At 38.3% G+C, this 20290-nt stretch overlaps 1 protein-coding gene across 2 annotated transcripts; it reads right to left on the minus strand.

Moving 5' to 3' along the window:
* Positions 1–16384: 16384 nt before the first annotated feature.
* On the minus strand, positions 16385–19997 carry LOC145108246 (chaperone protein ClpB1). Of its 2 annotated transcripts, none has more exons than XM_079045266.1 (3): positions 19806–19997; positions 18220–19393; positions 16385–18125 (listed from the first exon to the last, which is right to left on the minus strand). In XM_079045266.1, exons 2-3 carry the CDS (start codon positions 19367–19369, stop codon positions 16522–16524), a joined length of 2754 nt encoding a protein of 917 aa, XP_078901392.1. In that variant the 5' UTR covers positions 19370–19393; positions 19806–19997; the 3' UTR covers positions 16385–16521. The 2 variants fall into 2 exon arrangements, with proteins under 2 accessions (XP_078901392.1, XP_078901393.1); XM_079045267.1 differs by lacking the exon at positions 19806–19997 and adding an exon at positions 19496–19684.
* Between the last annotated feature and the right edge of the window lie 293 nt (positions 19998–20290).

Consider the following 20290-nt stretch of genomic DNA (forward strand, 5'->3'; position numbering starts at 1 on the left):
TAATATTATACATTATAAATTATTAATCCAATAAAATAATATTTATTATATATAAAAATAATAATCCAATAAAAATAATTAACATAATAAAAAATTAGAAGAAGTTAATAATACAATAAAGTAATATTTATTAATAGAAAAATATTATATGTTAAAAAAAATATTTATTAATTTATAATAATCCAATAAAAAATAATTAATCCAATAAAGAAGAAATTAAAAATAAGTTAATTTAAAAAATTAATAATATAATAACATAATGTTTATTAAGATATAAATGGAATATAATAAAATTAATATTTATTAATATATAATAATCCAATGAAAAAGAATTAATCCAATAAAGAAGAAATTAAAAAAAATAATTAAAACAATTAATAATATAATAAAATGATATTTATTAATAAATAAATATAATATATTAAAAATAATATTTATTAGTATATAATAATCCAATAAGAAAGAAATTAAAAAATAATTAATTAAAAGAATTAATATACAATAATTCAATAAAATGAAAAAGAAATATTGCAGAAATGGTCCTTGTAGTTTGGTAAAATGATAAAACTGCAAAAATAGTCCCTAAGGGTAAATTCATCATTTTAAAAACTTAACAACTAAGGTGTTAAACTTAACGAGGTAGGGACGAAAACCACAATAAAACCACCAAATAGGGACTTTTTTTGCTAATAAACTTTTTTTTGGACCTTACCCGAAGAAATTAACAAACCACAGGGACCATTTTTGCAATTTTTCTTTAAGATATATGAAATGTATTTAATTTTGTTATTCTTTTTTGTTTTTATATGTATCACACCTAACGTTAGAAACTGGAGTGATATGTAACGACCCAAATTTTCCAAATAAAATTTTCATTTTTAGATAACCAAAACATTCCCATAAAATATGAAACAATTGTTTTCAAAATCCATAACATCAAACATTTTATTCAAAATATCAGAGTGTCCCCAAATAAAATCGTCGGAGAGTGCATGCCACGCCATCAAACCTTGCCCTTGCCCTTAGGCTATGAAGTACCTGAAACAATCAACAAACTGTAAGCTAATACTTAGTGAGTTCCCGAGAGTATACCCCACACAATCCACATAATCACATAATCCAAATTAGCTATAATAGCTACATAAACCTCATAAGTCATGCATACAACATATAGGGATGTCATGGAAACCATCCAAGGTCTTATATCGAGTGCCACTGGAACCCCCACGTGGTCTTAACTACCTGTCATGGGAAGCCCCGCATGGTCTACCTGTCATAGAAACCCCTACATGGTCTTCACTAGCTGCAATGGGAACTCCCACATGGTCTTCACTAACCCCAGAAATATAATACAAGCTAAACATACAAACATACTAGGATGCTATGCAAACCCTCAAAGGTCTTACACCAAATGCCATGGGAACCCCCACATGGTCTTAACCTACTGCCACGGGAACCCGCCGGGGTCTTCCATGCAAATGTCATATCAACATAACACATAATCAATCTAGTAATTCACATATCGTAAAATGGGTTGGCCTTGGTGCCTTAGACCCATTGGTATGGTGAGGAGACTCACATCTGTCTGCTGAACTCGAAAGTTGCTCGCCTAACAGTCCGAAACCACCCGTGCTGAACCATAATGCCATTAACCCAAAATTAGGATTGTAAACAATCTGATTAAAGAGCCCAGTTACCTAAGCCCAAGTCCTTCCATACTGGCCTAAAAGTCTTTCCCTTGCTAATGGGCTTAGAGTCCATATCCAAACTATTAATGGGCCTTATGGCCCAATAAGGCCCAACCATAGCAACCATGGCCCAAAACATATAAATTGGACCACCAACTCAAAACATGACCAAGCCCAATGTAACATCCCAAAAATCATGACCAAAAATTTCATTTTTATTTATTAAATAAACCATAGTTATCAAAATCATTCCATCACAAAAACATAAGTCGTAGTATCAACTCAGAGTATCATATGAAAGCACATGTCAATATATCAGAGTAAAACATCCCAGACTAAAATCATGGTGTGTGCACTGCAGTCATCCCGAGCTCTTCCCCTTGCTACCGGAAGTACCCCCGCTCTGCTAATGATGAGATATGGAACCTCGTCCATACTCATCTAGTGAGGAGATACGGGACCCCGCCTGCACTCACCTCCCTACCAGGCACATACAAGTATCACACAGACAACAAGTATTATTTGAGTATAGATATGTGATTGCTTGATAGAAATAGATATATTTGTTGTCTGTGTGATACTTGTATGCATGTTAGTAGCGGAGTGTGGGTGGGGCCCGAATCTCCTAGACAACGGAGTGTGGGCGGGGCCCGAATCTCCTAGACAACGGAGTGTGGGCGGGGCCCGAATCTCCTAGACAACGGAGTGTGGGCGGGGCCCGTATCTAAAACATCCCAAAAATACAGTCCAAAAAAATTCGTTTAAAATCATTAAATAAAACCATAGTTATCAACATTTCATCAAAGCATAGTCAAAATATCTCAAAACATTATTATCAGAGTATCAAATCATCAGAGTAAACATCACAGGCTAAAACATCTTGGTGTGTGCAATGCAGTCATCCCGAGCTTTTCTCTCTGCAACTGGAAATACCTGAAACCAAAACTGAAAACCGTAAGCACGAAGCCTAGTGAGTTACCCATACTACCACATACCATACACATGACCACATATACTGGGCACCCGCCCCTACATCGGGCCCAACCCAGCATCAGACTCTGTCCGGCATCGGGCCCCGCCCGACATCAGGCCCCGCCTGGCATTGAGCCCCGCTCGGTATACATATATGTTTCTCTTAGGCCCCGCCTGTCTCTGGGCCCCGCCCGCTATACGCAAACAACAATATCACATAATCATACTAGCACATAAAGAAATATACTATATATGTATTCATGTCCTAAGGCCTCGCCTATCTTGGGCCCCGGCCATGTCCTGCCACTGATGAGTCATGGAACCCCATCCACACTCCTGTTGATAATGAGATACAAGCCCCCTCCCACACTCACTCCTCTCCTAGCTCGGGCCCCGCACCTACTCTGCTATGGATGAGATATGGAACCCCGTCCATACTCAGCTAGTGATGAGATACGGGACCTCGCCCACATTCACCTCCCCACCAGGCACATACAAGTATCACACACACAACAAGTATAATATAACATGTAAACATTCCTCGGGCATCGCTCGGCATCGGACCTTGGTCCGGAATAACATACCATCATACAATGCCTAAGGCTAACCCCCGGGTCTTCCTACCATACATAAACTAAATGGGCTGACATTGTGGCCGTAGACCCATGCAAACAGTGAGGAGACTCACCTCACAAGTTGACTGCCGAATCCCGCGAATAAACCTCCCGCTGCTAGCTGGCTGATCCCCGAACTGCTAATCTCTCGACTCCCCGAGCTACCGATCATCATACAACTTAGATAAGTCTGAGATTCTTATAATGAAAGGCCCACACTTTCGTATTTCTGAAAGACCCAAACTTTCATACTTGACAGTTGTTACTCCAAAACATGTTACATGCATATTTAGAAAACAATATCTTACATTGATAAAGTGATTACAAAAGATTGGATACAAACCGACTATGTTTTAATATTTTACATAACTACCCAGGATATTGTAATTTTATACAAACATAAACTGAAATACAAAAGTAATAGTAAAAAAAACTATTCTACATCTTCCAACAGTATACGATTATACTGGTTACTTATCTCCTGCAAATTTGTTAAACATTGAGAGGGGTAAGCGGTGACGCTTAGTGAGTTTAATAATAGATACAATATAACGTTATGCCATATATATACTTCAATATGGCAGAAGCAAAGAGGAACAAGGAACAACAAAGGCATATGTGAATCATGAGACAAACTTTCCATATCAATCAATGATTTGATACAAAGATATACGATCAATAAAGCTTCGGCCCAAATGGCAGAGAAAGACATACACTTTCTGATTTAAACATTTCGGTAGATTTCAGGCTTATAGCCCTGTCTAACCATCTGCTAATGACATAGAATAGAAGTCATTCTCTTACGGAGACATGCTCTACATGGCCAGAGGCTACGTACCAGTACCACCGTGAATCTAAGTCTTTTCACTGATCACATGGTCAAAGGTATAACTTTGCTATCATAAATAGCAGAAATAATAATAACACGAGAAAATAACCTGAAATAATAACACTGAAAAGCACCTAGCACATATAACACATAACATACAATTGTTCCTATATATTAAACTCACCGTGAAATAACCGGGGGGTTAAAATAGTAATTTGGGCAGCACTTCGTTACTATAATTAGCTTTCTTCATTGAAAACCGAGAGTTTTCTTGAAAACCGGGCTCTGCGAGGGTTGGGCTTCAAAACCGAAAAGATAAATTTTTCGGGCTTCTCGGGAATTTCGGGGCGTGTTTCGGGCGTTGGAAATAATCTCGGGGCTTCGGGGGAAGTTGATTTGCAAGAAATATTGATTTTTGGGGTAAAAAGTGGCAATTTCCAAAGTTACCCGGGAGATCTCGCAGCCACTATATATAGCTGCGAGGGTCGGATCCGAAGCAAGGAGGGAGAGGCACGTGGATCGGATCTTCGGCCAAAGGAAGAACACGCGGCAGAAGCAGCGAAGGCCAGCAAGGCTCGGATGCGAGGGTCGGACGCCTGCTGGCTCGGTTCGGACGGCGACACGTGTCGCACCTCGGACGCGTCACGACTTCGGAAGCGAGGAGTCACTGTACACGCGTCGGCTGCTGCTTACGGATGAGTCACGACGTCGGACACGGGGCGCCGGCTAGGACCCGATGATGTGGACGGTCTTATCTAAGCGAAATTCCTCGGAAATTGAGCCAAAATCTTCTAAAATCCATAACTTTTGCATACGGGCTCCGTATTTGACGTTCTTTATATGTACGCATAGGGAAAATTATGCTCTACAACTTTTGTTTAGACTTCGTCGGCTAAATTTGACTTTATTTTTAATATTATTATTTTTAACAGACCGGGACAGGAAAATCCGTTAAAAATTCATAACTTCTTCATCTGACGTCCGTTTTCGTCTGTCTTTTTACCGTTGTACTACTAATGACGAGACCTTCAATTCTCATTTAGGTTGTATTGGCTAAAAATCATTCGATCTAAAATTCGAGTTTTTAGTTGTCTACTGCTAAGCTGAAACTTAGAAAAATCATAACTTCCTCATACGAAGTCAGATTTTGGCGTTCTTTTTATCAAAATTCTTGGTTTAACAAATACTACGACTTTCATTTAGATCACCAAGGCTAAAAAGTAGTTTATCAAAAACTCACTTTTTACGTCATTCGGCGCCGTGCCGGTTTTGTCACGGATCTTCGATTGGTCATAACTTCTTCGTTATAACTCGGATTTCGATGAGGTTTTCGCCTAAATGCTTCTAATGAGATTCTTTACAATTTTAAATAATAAAATTTTACTTATTTCAAATTTTATATTTTCGTTAAATTTCAACATTTGCCTAATGTTTGGAATCTCATAAGACTTCCAAAACATTCTGGATGATTCTAAACATAGTTTTACTTCATTTCTAGTAAAAAATATCCGTTAGAACTCATTACTCATAATTATATAATATTTCATAATATTATTTACTTAAAACACGATTTCAAAACGTGTATGTTACAAATACCTCCTCTTTTTGAGGATTTCGTCCCCGAAATCATAACGATAAAAATGACTGGGAATATTTCGCTCTTATCTCATTCTTATTTTCCTAATTATAATTTGGGCCTCGATGGTGTTTCCACTTGACGTGCACCAACTCCCAGACATATGTACAAAGCATATCTTCTACCATTTGAATTGTTCTCTCCGTCTGACCATCCCATTCTTCAATTCTTTGACTAAAATTTCGTCACTACACGAGACATGGTTCTCTGAACCAATGAATTCACTTCACAGATCTATATTAGTCGGACTCGATTCTTTACGACCATCTAGGTCTGAACGAAAATCATCTTATTAGTCATCACCGAAACGAAGGTAATAACATACTCGAACAAAAACGGAATCAATTTCTAGTTTCTTGGTAACCTTGTGACTTTCCCTGATCCAAGTGCGAGTCCTGTGCTTCCAGTAGTATAGGCCTCTATACTACTATTCACACCTACTCATACTCGTCCCAAGTATTGTCTCGCAGTTCCCAAGTCACCATTCATAAGTTTTCACAAAGAAACTTTTCACGCATGAGTGTGTTCTTTAACAACGATTCCATGCCGAGAATATTATCAAAGTTGGGCAAGAATATGGGAATCAGGTTAACAAGAAAACTATAACCTTCAGTTTCAATGACAAAATCTCTATAGACTTTACCAGCAAGTAATGATACACTTCCTATGGTATCTACGTGAAATGATTGCACGAGTGCATAGCAAGCAATTTGAAAAGAATGCGCAAATTCATGAGACACAAAAGAATTTGAGGCACCATAATCAAATAAGATGTGGGCAGGTTTAAAATTTGACAAGAAATGTACCCGTCACAACATTCGGGTCCTCGTGTGCCTCTTCTGTGGTAATCTGGAATGCATGGCCTTTAGCTATTGGCACCTCCTCCTTTGGAGTATTCCTTGGTTGTTGAACGGAAGCTTGACTTCCCGCCATTTGACTAGTAAGAGTAGGACATAAACGCTTCCTGTGGCCGGTAACACCACAAGCAAAGCATGTAACACTCTTCATTGGACAAACAGGCTTTATGTGACCCATTTCTCCACATCCATAACAGGTCACCTCTTTTTCTTTTCTGCATTGGCCCTGGTGATTCTTTCCACATTTTATACACGATGGCGACTGAAGAGAAAAAGATTGTGATCTATCGCGACCACGAATGACGCTCTGAGATTGCTCTCTTGTATTAGAATCAGATTGAACAGATCGAGCTGGTGGAATAGATGAAACAGGAACAGTTTGATCGATATGTGGATGCTTTGGAACAGAAAAAGTGGCACCACGTATTTCTAAGTCATGCTCACGCTTTCGAGCATACTCAACAGCTTTGTCAAATGACATAACATCCCGATTAGCTACGAAATCGCGGATCTCATACCGCAGTCCATCCAAGAATAACTGAATTTTATCGTCTTCAGTTGGGATATACTTTGCGGCAAACCGTGCTCTTTGATTGAATTGAGTTTCATACTCATTCACGGTCATTCCTTCTTGCTTAAGCTCCAGAAACTCTTTCTCCAATCTCCTCCTCATGTCTAGAGGACAATACTTCTCTAGCAAACGAGTTTTGAACATCTCCCATGATAAATTCTCCTGGTCATACTCGTTGAGAGCTTCATATGTTGCTTCCCACCAGACCAAGGCTTCTTCGACGAGCATAGCAGAAGCATAATTAACCTTGTCTTCATTATCCACATGAGAAATACGAAACACTTTCTCTGTGTTTTGGATCCAGGTAAGAGCAACAATGGGATTAAGAACACCTGAAAACTCCGTAGCGCCACTACTCTTGAAATTTTTGAACGAGGGACGCTTCACCTCTCCTTTTGAAAATTCTCCATTGGCTTTCTCTTTGCCTTTATCATTATTCTTCTTGTGCTCTTCAAGAGTCTGTCGAATTATACCAGTAAGTTTACCTAAGAGTCGCTCCTCACGAGGGGATATTGGAGTATTTACTTCACCAGGTTGAGGACCTCCACCCACCTCAGGGGTATGGCTACCTTCCTGTTCAACCATTCTTCTGAAAATTTGGAGCAATATAGTATTTTAGAATATTATGATTTATTATTACCTAATACTTTACTTAAGTCTTTCCTATTGTTTGTATCCATATACTTACAAATGACTCCGTTCATATATTGAACGTTAGACAGTTTAAGTCTAAATACCAATCTCTGATATTTAGTTCACTTAAACCACCGCTCTGATACCATGATTGAAAGGCCCACACTTTCGTATTTCTGAAAGACCCAAACTTTCATACTTGACAGTTGTTACTCCAAAACATGTTACATGCATATTTATAAAACAATATCTTACATTGATAAAGTGATTACAAAAGATTGGATACAAACCGACTATGTTTTAATATTTTACATAACTACCCAGGATATTGTAATTTTATACAAACATAAACTGAAATACAAAAGTAATAGTAAAAAAAAACTATTCTACATCTTCCAACAGTATACGATTATACTGGTTACTTATCTCCTGCAAATTTGTTAAACATTGAGAGGGGTAAGCGGTGACGCTTAGTGAGTTTAATAATAGATACAATATAACGTTATGCCATATATATACTTCAATATGGCAGAAGCAAAGAGGAACAAGGAACAACAAAGGCATATGTGAATCATGAGACAAACTTTCCATATCAATCAATGATTTGATACAAAGATATACGATCAATAAAGCTTCGGCCCAAATGGCAGAGAAAGACATACACTTTCTGATTTAAACATTTCGGTAGATTTCAGGCTTATAGCCCTGTCTAACCATCTGCTAATGACATAGAATAGAAGTCATTCTCTTACGGAGACATGCTCTACATGGCCAGAGGCTACGTACCAGTACCACCGTGAATCTAAGTCCTTTCACTGATCACATGGTCAAAGGTATAACTTTGCTATCATAAATAGCAGAAATAATAATAACACGAGAAAATAACCCGGAATAATAACACTGAAAAGCACATAGCACATATAACACATAACATACAATTGTTCCTATATATTAAACTCACCGTGAAATAACCGGGGGTTAAAATAGTAATTTGGGCAGCACTTCGTTACTATAATTAGCTTTCTTCATTGAAAACCGAGAGTTTTCTTGAAAACCGGGCTCTGCGAGGGTTGGGCTTCAAAACCGAAAAGATAAATTTTTCGGGCTTCTCAGGAACTTTCGGGCGTGTTTCGGGCGTTGGAAATAATCCCGGGGCTTCGGGGGAAGTTGATTTGCAAGAAATATTGATTTTTGGGGTAAAAAGTGGCAATTTCCAAAGTTTACTCGGGAGATCTCGCAGCCACTATATATAGCTGCGAGGGTCGGATCCGAAGCAAGGATGGAGAGGCACGTGGCTCGGATCTTCGGCCGAAGGAAGAACACACGGCAGAAGCAGCGAAGGCCAGCGAGGGTCAGACGCCTGCTGGCTCGGCTCGGACGGTGACACGCGCCGCACCTCGGACGCGCCACGACTTCGAAAGCGAGGAGTCACTGTACACGCATCGGCTGCTACTTCCGGATGAGTCACGACGTCGGACACGGGGCGCCGGCTAGGACCCGATGACGTGGCCGGTCTTATCTAAGCGAAATTCCTCGGAAATTGAGCCAAAATCTTCTAAAATCCATAACTTTTGCATACAGGCTCCGTTTTTGACGTTCTTTATATGTACGCGTAGGGAAAATTATGCTCTACAACTTTCGTTTAGACTTTGTCGGCTAATTACACCAATCGTCCCTCGTACATATGTCAGAAAGCGTGTTTAGTCCCTATTTTCAAAATTTAACTCGGACCGTCCCTGGGTGTGTTTCTTCTTGCACGCTTAGTCCCTCCAAACATAAAAAGATCGTTTTGCCCTTAATTATTTATTTTCTATTTATTTTTTATTTACTATTTATTTTTTATTTACTATTTATTTATTGATTTTTTATCATAAAAAATAATTATTTGCTGCCTTTAAAAAAAGAAATTGTCCCTAAATCTAAGCACCTTCATAACTCGTCTCTTCCCCCATCACCACTAACACTGATCACCGCCATCGCCGTCGACTCCAATACTCCGGCGACTCGAAGATATCTCCGGCCACTCCAAGACATCTCCGACAACAGAATAAAACCCTCATCACCACACCACAGCCCAATCCACCCCTCCCCTTTCCATTTCCCCTTTTCCTGTTGCCTTCACTTGAAACCAGGTCATTGGACCACCTCTCCATCTAGCGAGAGGGTTGCAGATCTACAAAACGGAGGTTGACTGATGGTATTTGGGTAGTAATGGTGATTATTCGAGATTCTGGAATTGGTGTTTGAAGTTCTTGCAGGTGGGGTTTCCATTGGAAGTTACATGTTTCATCCCTCATTAATTTAATTTTGCACGCTTCATCCCTTACAGTACCTGAAATGACCATTATGCCCTTTTGGTATTTATTTTCTGATTAATTTAATGTTCTTCTTATTATTGTTAAGTAAAAAAAAGATAAATATTATGACCCACTTAATCTCTTTATTTCCTTTCCAATTCATTTAATGTTCTTCAAGATCCTGATCACCATATACGTTCACAAACCCGGTTCCCTGCACCACCTCCAGTCACCATCTCCGTCTATAGACTTAGTGGCCGGCAGCAGCTCCGGTCACCATCTCCGTCCATAAAATCGAAGTTGCGACTCAAATGCAAAACAAAAATCCAATCTACAACTTAAACCCAAAACAAAAATCAAACCTGGCGAATTAAACCCTCACCTAGTATTCCGACGACGCTATCAAACTCTTACCCTCTAGTATTCCGGCAACGACATCTATGTGTGAGATTGAGTTGTCAAGAGTTCAAGGATTGGGTTTTGAAATCTAGTTTTCGGCTACGATGGTGGTTGTCGGATCCATAGCCTCGTTCCTCACTGGAAATCTGAACCACCATGGAAATCGACCCTCACCTCACCCACCCCAGTCCCCGGTTTAAAGCTCAAGACCACCACCGTCCTTCCATCGAGCACCTGTTTCACCTCCTCCTTATACCACATGTTACTTGGAAAATAACCATAAACCACCACCTCCTTCACCAACAACATCTTTATGTACAAACACCAACTGATAACAACCCCAATTCGAAAACCACCTAACCAGTAACCTCATCACCCCAACAAATTTCAGAATCTCGAATAATCACCATTACTACCCAAATACTACCAGTCGACCTCCGTTTTGTAGATCTGCAACCCTCTCGCTAGATGGAGAGGTGGTCCAATGACCTGGTTTCAAGTGAAGGCAACAGGAAAAGGGGAAATAGAAAGGGGAGGGGTGGATTGGGGTGTGGTGTGGTGATGAGGGTTTTATTTTGTTGTCAGAGATGTCTTGGAGTGGCCGGAGATATCTTCGAGTCGCCGGAGTATTGGAGTCGACGGTGATGGCGGTGATCAGTGTTGGTGGTGATGGGGGAAGAGACGAGTTATGAAGGTGCTTAGATTTAGGGTCAATTTCTTTTTTTAAAGGCAGCAAATAATTATTTTTTATGATAAAAAATCAATAAACAAATAATAAATAACAAATAAATAGAAAATAAATCAAAAAATAAATAATTAAGGGCAAAACGGTCTTTTTATGTTTGGAGGGACTAAGCGTGCAAGAAGAAACACACCCAGGGACGGTCCGAGTTAATTTTTGAAAATAGGAACTAAACATGCTTTCTGGCATGTGCACGATGGACGATTGGTGTAATTTACCCTTATTTTTAACAGACTGGGACAAGAAAATCCGTTAAAAATTCATAACTTCTTCATCCGACGTCCGTTTTCGTCTGTCTTTTTACCGTTGTACTAATAATGACGAGACCTTCAATTCTCGTTTAGGTTGTGTCGGCTAAAAATCACTCGATCTAAAAGTCGAGTTTTTAGCTGTCTATTGCTAAGCTGAAACTTAGAAAAATCATAACTTCCTCATACAAAGTCAGATTTTGACGTTCTTTTTATCAAAATTCTCGGTTTAACAAATACTACGACTTTCATTTAGATCACCAAGGCTAAAAAGTAGTTTATCAAAAACTCATTTTTTACGTCATTCGGCGCCGTGCCGGTTTTGTCGCGGATCTTCGATTGGTCATAACTTGTTCGTTATAACTCGGATTTTGATGAGGTTTTCGCCTAAATGCTTCTAATGAGATTCTTTACAATTTTCAATAGTAAAATTTTACTTATTCAAATTTTATATTTTCATTAAATTTCAATATTTGCCTAATGTTTGGAAATCTCATAAGACTTCCAAAACATTCTGGATGATTCTAAACATAGTTTTACTTCATTTCTAGTAAAAACTATCCGTTAGAACTCATTACTCATAATTATATAATATTTCATAATATTATTTACTTAAAACACGATTTCAAAACGTGTATGTTACATATAACTTAACCATAAGTCCTCACTGGGGTAGAAGACTATTCCACCCCTCACATACTCTTGTCTAAATGCCTTCAAAAGGTAAACTAGGTCAAAGTCAAAGTCAAAGGTCAAATTCAACGCTTCCAGTTGACTCAACTCGTCGAGTCACCCTCTGACTCGCCGAGTTCCCTTAGTACTCATAGTCGCGAAAACACGAACCAACTCGTCGAGTCCCTTCACAGACTCGTCGAGTTCCTCTTGTACAGAATCGGGACAAACCAACTCAACTCGTCGAGTCCCTCCATGGACTCGCCGAGTTCCTTAGTTTGTTTGGGCCTTCTTAATGGATTAAGCCCCTACTCTTCAGATCTAAGCTTCATACTTCTCATATACACTGCAAATGTCCTTTTAAGGGTAAAGTTTCCAGCTTTACCCATTAATACTCTCACTTATTGGCTATAGCTCAAACCCTAGTCCTTTAAGACTTAGATTTTGATCCAAACATCATCAATACTCTAAACCAAGGCATATAAACTGAGATCTGGACTCTAGATACTACAAAACACGTAAAGCTTCCACCTTTTTCCTTCATGCATGGCCTTTTGGAGCTTAAAATGCCAAAATAACCATCTATAGCTTGCATGGGGCTTCAATGACCATAAAGTTTGCACCTTTATGCCATGAAAGCCCTCCATGGCTCTAGATCTGGAAAAATGTACACTTGGAACGTCCAAATCTCAAGAGTCAAGCTTCTTGGACCAAAACCCACTAGAAAAGGTGCTAAGAATATCTAAGTATTCATTGAGCAAGGTGAAGACTTTCTTACCCATAAATGATAAGAAATGCAAGGTGTTTCTGGATCTACTAGCTTCTTCTTGGTTCCCCCAAGCTTCTCTTTCCTTCCCAAGCTTCAACACTCACAAGAACACTAAAAAATGGCTCACTATGGTATTAGGGTTCGAGATCTAGGGTTTAGACAATGGAGGCTGGAAATGAGGCTGATAGGTGGAGAATAGGATGCTTAAATAGGGTACAGAAACTCGGATTTAGGGTTTCCCAAACCCAGACTAACTCGTCGAGTTGGTCCCTCCAACTCGTCGAGTAGGTTTCCCAACCCGCATCCCAAATCTGTTCCTACTCGTCGAGTTCTCCTTCTTGGACTCTACGAGTTGACTTTTGATATGGGGTTTTTCTTTCCTTAATTGGCCTTCTGGATTTCGGGTGTTACAGTATCTCCTAGTTGCATGTTATGTGTATGGTATGTGGTAGTTTGGGGAGACTCACTAAGCTTCGTGCTTACAGTTTTTAGTTTTGGTTTCAGGTACTTCCACTAGCAAAGGGAAGAGCTCGGGATGACTGCATAACACACACCACAACTCTTAGCCTGGGATGTTTAGACTCTGATGTTTTGACATGTGATTTTGATACAGTACGTTGATATGATGTTTTGGGGATACATGACTTGCGATTTTATTATGATGATTGATGAATTATGGTTTTCCTAAATGATTTTAAAACAAAATTTTGGACCGTATTTTTGGGATGTTTCAAATACACCTACATAGAAAAAGAGCTTTCATGGTCGAAGGAACTGTATTGTCTACTTCCATGAAATCCGCCAAAAACTAGCGTCCAATTTTGTTGTAATCGAAAACTTTTAGGTGTGCGTAACATGCATGTTTGGTCATTTATGGAACTAAATTCTTTAAAGACCCTATCAAGAATCGTTAAGAAATCCCTAGCCACCATAAAGATTCTAAACGGATGAACTTCAAATTTTACCGAGATTCCATGGAAATGTTTAGTAATTTATTTGACAAAAGAAAGTGAGATCTCTTCCGAGACATTACTCTTGAAGACCTCCTATTTTGCCATCTTCATGAACTTATTATTTATATCAAAAAGACTTCTTCATTTGATTTATTTAACAAGCCAACAACATTAATAACATTGGCAGAGTCCTATTTGCCTCGTTAAGGACCTCCGAATCCATGGCAACAACTTTCTTGATATTTGGTGGTGATGAGATGGTTGTTGGACCTCTTCTGGTGTCAGATATAAAGGTTGTTGTCATTAATAGGATTTTCATAACGGATGAGAGAGATGATGCTGATCTCTTCCAAAATAAAAACATAACAAGGATAGGAGAGTCGATTGCATGTGAAAAAAACTAACATGACACGCTAACCCGACACGAAATAAACAAGTTCAGTTAATAGATTTCCATCAATTTAATTAGAACTGGTTTACACGATACGATATACAAATTAAATGGATAAGGTTGTGACTGAAAATTTCAACTCGAAAATGACTCAAAATGTCATGTTTATTATATGCAAGTTTTTTTAATTCTTAAAAATTTAAGAGACCCAAAACTACAACCAAATATATTTGAAAAACTTTATTTTTTTCATAAAAAAAACTTTGCATTTTTTTTCATTTTTTTATTTGACTATTTTAGCAGGTTTACCAGTACTATTATGGTTTTAGACAATTTTTCCGAAAAAACCAACTTTATTCCAAGAAAAAAAATATCCCCTTAGACTTTTACTTTTTTGTTTCCGAAAAAAAAACCCCTCTTTTTTTTTCAAAAAAAATATAATATGTGAGTTTTTCTTGTATAAAAAAAGTAAAAACCTAAAAGTTTTTCAGAAGAAAAGATCGAGGGTTTTCCGAAAAATTGTCTAAAACCAAGAAACTAATAAATGAGCCAAATCAAATAAATTAGAAAAAAATAGTCTTTTTTAGAAAAACAAAATAAATTTGAATGTAAAGCTATGTTTGACATACTTAATATCTAATAAAAAATGATTGTAAGAACTAGCCAATAAGCTAGCTGAAAGATGTAAAATAACACAAAATAATATTTAGAATAATATGTTTTCGAAATATTAAAAAAAAAACTCATAAAAAACTAATCTAAAACATATTTTTCTAAAATTAACTTATAAGCTACTTTCTAATTTGCCAAACATGACAATTTAAATAAACTATTATAAGCTAACAATGACATGTCAAATACACAACAAAATATAGTCTTCATTAACCTTTTCTCTGTATGCATATACTAGGGAGCTTTTTAGGTCCGAGTATACTTAAAGTAAAGTAAAGAAACAAAACTACTATACTATAATCAGGCAAGTTTTTCATAGTACAATGCCTTTATGGGACACAACTGATACAATCACTCAAACAACGACCATATTATACGATAATGAGCATGTAATTTCAAAGATTATGTCACACGCACCCTTACCTTATCTCTTGTTGTGGGACAAAATAGTGGAGATCAACACTTCTATGGTTTCAAGAATAAAAATTTGGATTTGCAGCATACTTTTTCATTCAAGCCAGCAAGAGCACGTCCTAATGTGAAGATGATGCTTGTAATATTTGGTTTATAAAGTATATCACTTCATTGATCAACTAAACCTTTTGTCACGAGCTTTGCAACAAAACATTTGCTTAAAACTCTCTATGTGAGAAACTTAAATACTTAAATCTTTAAACATAGATTTCATCAACTTCATTGCTTATATTTTATGGTGTTTTCAGATAAAAAAGAAGAAATAAGATCTGGTACAAACATTTTACCGAGCAGTTGGCATCATATAGTGGCTCAGTATAGCTGTAAAAATAAGACAAACAAAACAAATACCACAATATATCTAACCTCTTACACCTTGATTAGAGAGATTAGAGAGGACAGGATAAGAATGTAAACTTGCATAAATTGCACATACCCAAACTATTAATGCAATTTACTCAAAAGAGAATTAAAGTTGTTTGGTTTCTAAATGCAAAGCAAAATGTATTCACTTGAAGAAAAGATTTAAAATAAGAAATAGTTTGCTGTAAATGATACAGGTCAGAAATATTAGAGAAACAGAGACAAACAAACAGGAGGAGTTAGAAATAGAAGATGAAGACTCCGCTGAATATAATCTGTCAACCAAAACTGAGTTTATAATCCAAAAAGGAAAATTTTGGTTGTGGGCATATGGCAGACGAACTTCGTTCAATGACAACACTTCAATCTATGAAGGAGGTGGCAATATTTGTTGTGGATGGGGCTTTCTTTCAAGCAGGCAAACAAGAACAATGGACGGTGGCTTCACTCCTATTGGACACCCAAAAGGCAACGGAGGCCTCCCAGCCAAAGCTATATATATATATATATATATATATATATATATATATATATATATATATATATATATATATATATATATATATATTTTTTCTGTTTCTGTTTGGAATTTTCATAATTCATATGATGTCAAATAAACAACGCTTTCATTTTCAGATTTTCAAAACAAACACATTCTTCGCTTACATTCAAACACGCCTCAAAACAAACATATACTTGACACTTACCCTCAGAAATTTACAATTCAAAATAACTTACACCTTACTCATCATCCATTTCATCATCATCATCCACCTCCTCGATCTTCATCCTCTTCACAGCCTGTGCAGCATCACTACGAGCCCCACCATTTGCATTTGCATTTGCATTCACAACCTGAATCAACACATCAGATTTCTCCCCTGTTGCAGCATTCACCAATCCACCATTCCTTTCTGTTCTATAACTCAATTCCTCCCCGTTCATCTCTGCATCTATGTACACAGTTGAGTTCTCATCAATCTCTTCTCTTATCAGCATTTTTGATAACTCAGTCACCACCCTCCTCTCCAGCCATCTCCTAATTGGCCTTGCCCCATAAACCGGATCATAACTCTGACTCAGTATCACATCCAATGCTGCTTCCGTAACACCCAAAGCAACACCCCTCTCAGCCAATCGAACAGCCACATCCTTCAACTGAAGCCGAGCAACTTTCCTCAACTGATCATGAGATAAAGGATCAAAAACCACAATCTCATCAAGTCTGTTCAGGAGCTCCGGTTTGAAATGCTTCCTCACTTCTCCCATCACCATTTCCCGAGCCTTCTCCATTGTTGTTTTCCCAGACAACCCTTTTAGCAAATACTCAGCTCCAAGATTCGAAGTCATGATGATGACTGTGTTTGTGAAGTCAACCGTGCGACCTTGACCATCGGTCAACCTTCCATCATCCAACATTTGAAGAAGCGTATTGAACACGGATTGATGAGCTTTTTCAACTTCATCAAACAACACAACACTATATGGTCTCCTCCTCACAGCCTCGGTCAACTGACCACCTTCTTCATGACCAACATACCCCGGTGGAGCTCCGATCAGCCGTGACACCGAGTGCTGCTCCATATACTCCGACATATCGATTCTTATCATCAGCTTCTCATCATCAAACAACTGCTCTGCAAGAGCCTTTGCAAGCTCTGTTTTTCCAACACCTGTGGGACCCAAGAACAGGAAGGATCCGGTCGGCTGCTGAGCCCTCCCGAGCCCGGCTCGTGACCTCAGCACCGCTTCAGCCACCGCACTAACCGCCTGGTCTTGACCCACGACCCGTTGATGCAGCCGATCGGATAATCCGATTAACCGCTCTTTCTCATTGGTTCCGAGTCGAGTCACCGGGATCCCGGTCCATCGACTCACTACCTCAGCTATCTGATCGGGTCCCACTGTTTCTGTCAACATCACATTTTCATCTGTTGTTCCTTCGAGTCTTGATATTGCAGTTTCCACTTCTTGAACTGCTCCGAATTTCAAATCAGCAGCTCTTGCTAAATCGTATCTTCTTTCTGCTTCCTGAAGTGCCACCAAAAGCTCCTCCCTTTTCTGTTTCAGTCTGCGGATTTCATCGATTCTTTCTTTTTCCTTTTTGTATTTCATCATTAGTGGTTGAAGCTTATCTCTCAAGTCATCAAGCTCCTTTTTCACTTCAACAAGACGTGCTTTGCTTGCTTTGTCTTTTTCTTTCTCCAAAGCATGAAGCTCGACTTCTAATTGCATCCTTTTCCTTTCAAGATTGTCTATTTCTTCTGGTTGACTATCAAGTTGTACCCTGACATTTGCACAGGCCTCGTCCACAAGGTCAATAGCCTTATCAGGTAGGAAACGTGCTGCATACGAATTAACAAGCATCATCAGAACCATATATATAAATTGAGAATAACAACTTCAAAACAATAAAGAGAAAGTGAATCAGAATCATACCAGTTATGTATCTGCTTGAAAGCTGAGCAGCAACAACAAGAGCACGATCAAGAATCCTAACACCATGATGACCTTCATATCTCTCTTTCAAACCTCTAAGAATGCTTATAGTGTCAGGAACACTTGGTTCAGCCACCAAAACCTGCTGGAAACGTCTCTCAAAAGCAGCATCTTTTTCCACATACTTTCTGTACTCCTCTAAAGTGGTTGCACCAATGCACCGGAGTTGACCCCTTGCAAGCATAGGCTTGAACAGATTTGCAGCATCCATGGATCCTTCTGTACGACCCGCTCCAAGAACAAGGTGGATTTCATCAATGAATAATATCACTTTCCCTTCAGCGTCTTCCACTTCTTTCAAAACTGCTTTCAATCTCTCCTCAAACTCCCCTCTATACTTGGCTCCAGCAATTAAAGCTCCCATATCCAATGCGATAACTCTCACATCAGCAAGATTACTTGGGACATCTCCTCTAAGAATCCTTTGAGCTAATCCTTCAACAACAGCAGTTTTGCCCACACCAGGTTCACCAATAAGAACAGGATTGTTCTTAGTCCTTCTTGATAAAATCCTAATCACTCTCCTAATTTCCTCATCTCTCCCAATTACAGGATCAAGCTTCCCGGCTTGCTCTACAAGATCACGACCATATGTCTTAAGAGCTTGGAAATTAGTATCCCCTGAAGCGCTTTCCACCTTCTTCCCTTCTTTACCCCGAAGCTTTTCTACCTCGCTTTTCACCCTCGATGCACCAACTCCAGCTTCTTTTAAAAGTTCTGAAATTTGGGAATCTTCAAGAATGCCCAAAATCAATTGATCCACAGCCAAATGGGTGTCACCACGGGATTTTTGTGAAGATTGGGCGCGACGAATTGTCTTGATTAGAGAAGTACTTGCTGGAACTTCATCAGGGGGAGGGGATTGGGAAGGGAGTTTCTTCAACGCTTGATTGAAAACCCTCTCCGCTGAATTACCCGCTTCTTCACCACCGGCATTGTTTATTGCTTGCCGGAATATGCCATTATGGTCAGAAATTAAAGCTGCTGCGATGTGTAGCGGTGTGAACTGTGCATGTCCAGCATTCATTGCGAGTTCATGACCTGAAGCCAAAGCTTCATTTGTCTTGTGGGTGAATTTGTCAGGATTCATGTTAGATAATACCTCTTAAAAAACCTACAAACAAACAGCAAGAACATCAGTTCATGTTTTATAAACGCAGAATCGATAAACATTGATAACCAAATTGATGAACCAGATTAAGAGAAAAAAAAATACATCAGTTTATAACTAGAAATGTGCCCATGTCGTTGTTCATCACAGAATTTATCTTCCAATTCACCGAATTTGATATTTACAGCGAAGATTTTTGCCTAATTCATTGTTAGCGGACTAAAAAACATATCGAAATGAATGAGTTTCAAATTATAAAGGGCGAAGTAACGAGACATGATTAATTGCAGAAATCAAAATAGAGCATTAAGAGAATACAGAGTAAAATCATTATCATATCAAGCAAATTCTTGAAAATACAATACAGAAACAAAAAGTCATATCAAAACATGAAGAGGAGAGAATGTCTTGTTACCTTATGAAACGAATCAGAATCAAACGACTCGAACTAGCGAGTATGAGTGCGTGTTTATGGAGATTTGTTTGCGCGAATTTACTCACAGAATTGACGATTTTTGCTAACTGATGATGAATAACGCAGTGATGAAACGCTTTATACACATGTTGAAGGGCGCGAGAGACGTCTGGAAGAAACCGGTATGGGCTCTGGAACCTACCAGAAATGTTCCGGAATTTCCTAATATAATGATATATTATTATTTAGAGAAATTAAATATATTATTATTTAGAGAAATTAAATATCCTCCTATTATTTAAGCCCTTGTTGTTTACAAGATTTATTACAAGGTTGCCCTCAGATGTTCAGGAAACTAGGGTAATACCCGTATGTAACAAAAAAAAAAAAGGATGAAATTGTAATAATGGTATTGTGGAATCAAAACTTGTATGTTTGGGTTAAAAAAGATTGGACTAATCCAATTTTTTTTTTTTTTTTTGAGT

The sequence above is a fragment of the Lactuca virosa genome, chromosome 4, assembly GCF_052849685.1.
Source record: "Lactuca virosa cultivar CGN04683 chromosome 4, Lactuca_virosa_CGN04683_v6, whole genome shotgun sequence".
NCBI classification, from domain to species: Eukaryota; Viridiplantae; Streptophyta; class Magnoliopsida; order Asterales; family Asteraceae; genus Lactuca; species Lactuca virosa.

Coding starts and splice junctions, on each gene's coding strand:
- LOC145108246 (XM_079045266.1), bottom strand. CDS start 19,369: ATGAATCCTGACAAATTCACCCACAAGACAAATGAAGCTTTGGCTTCA. Junction 18,126..18,219: donor TTCAAGCAGATACATAACTG/GTATGATTCTGA, acceptor ATTCGTATGCAG/CACGTTTCCTACCTGATAAG.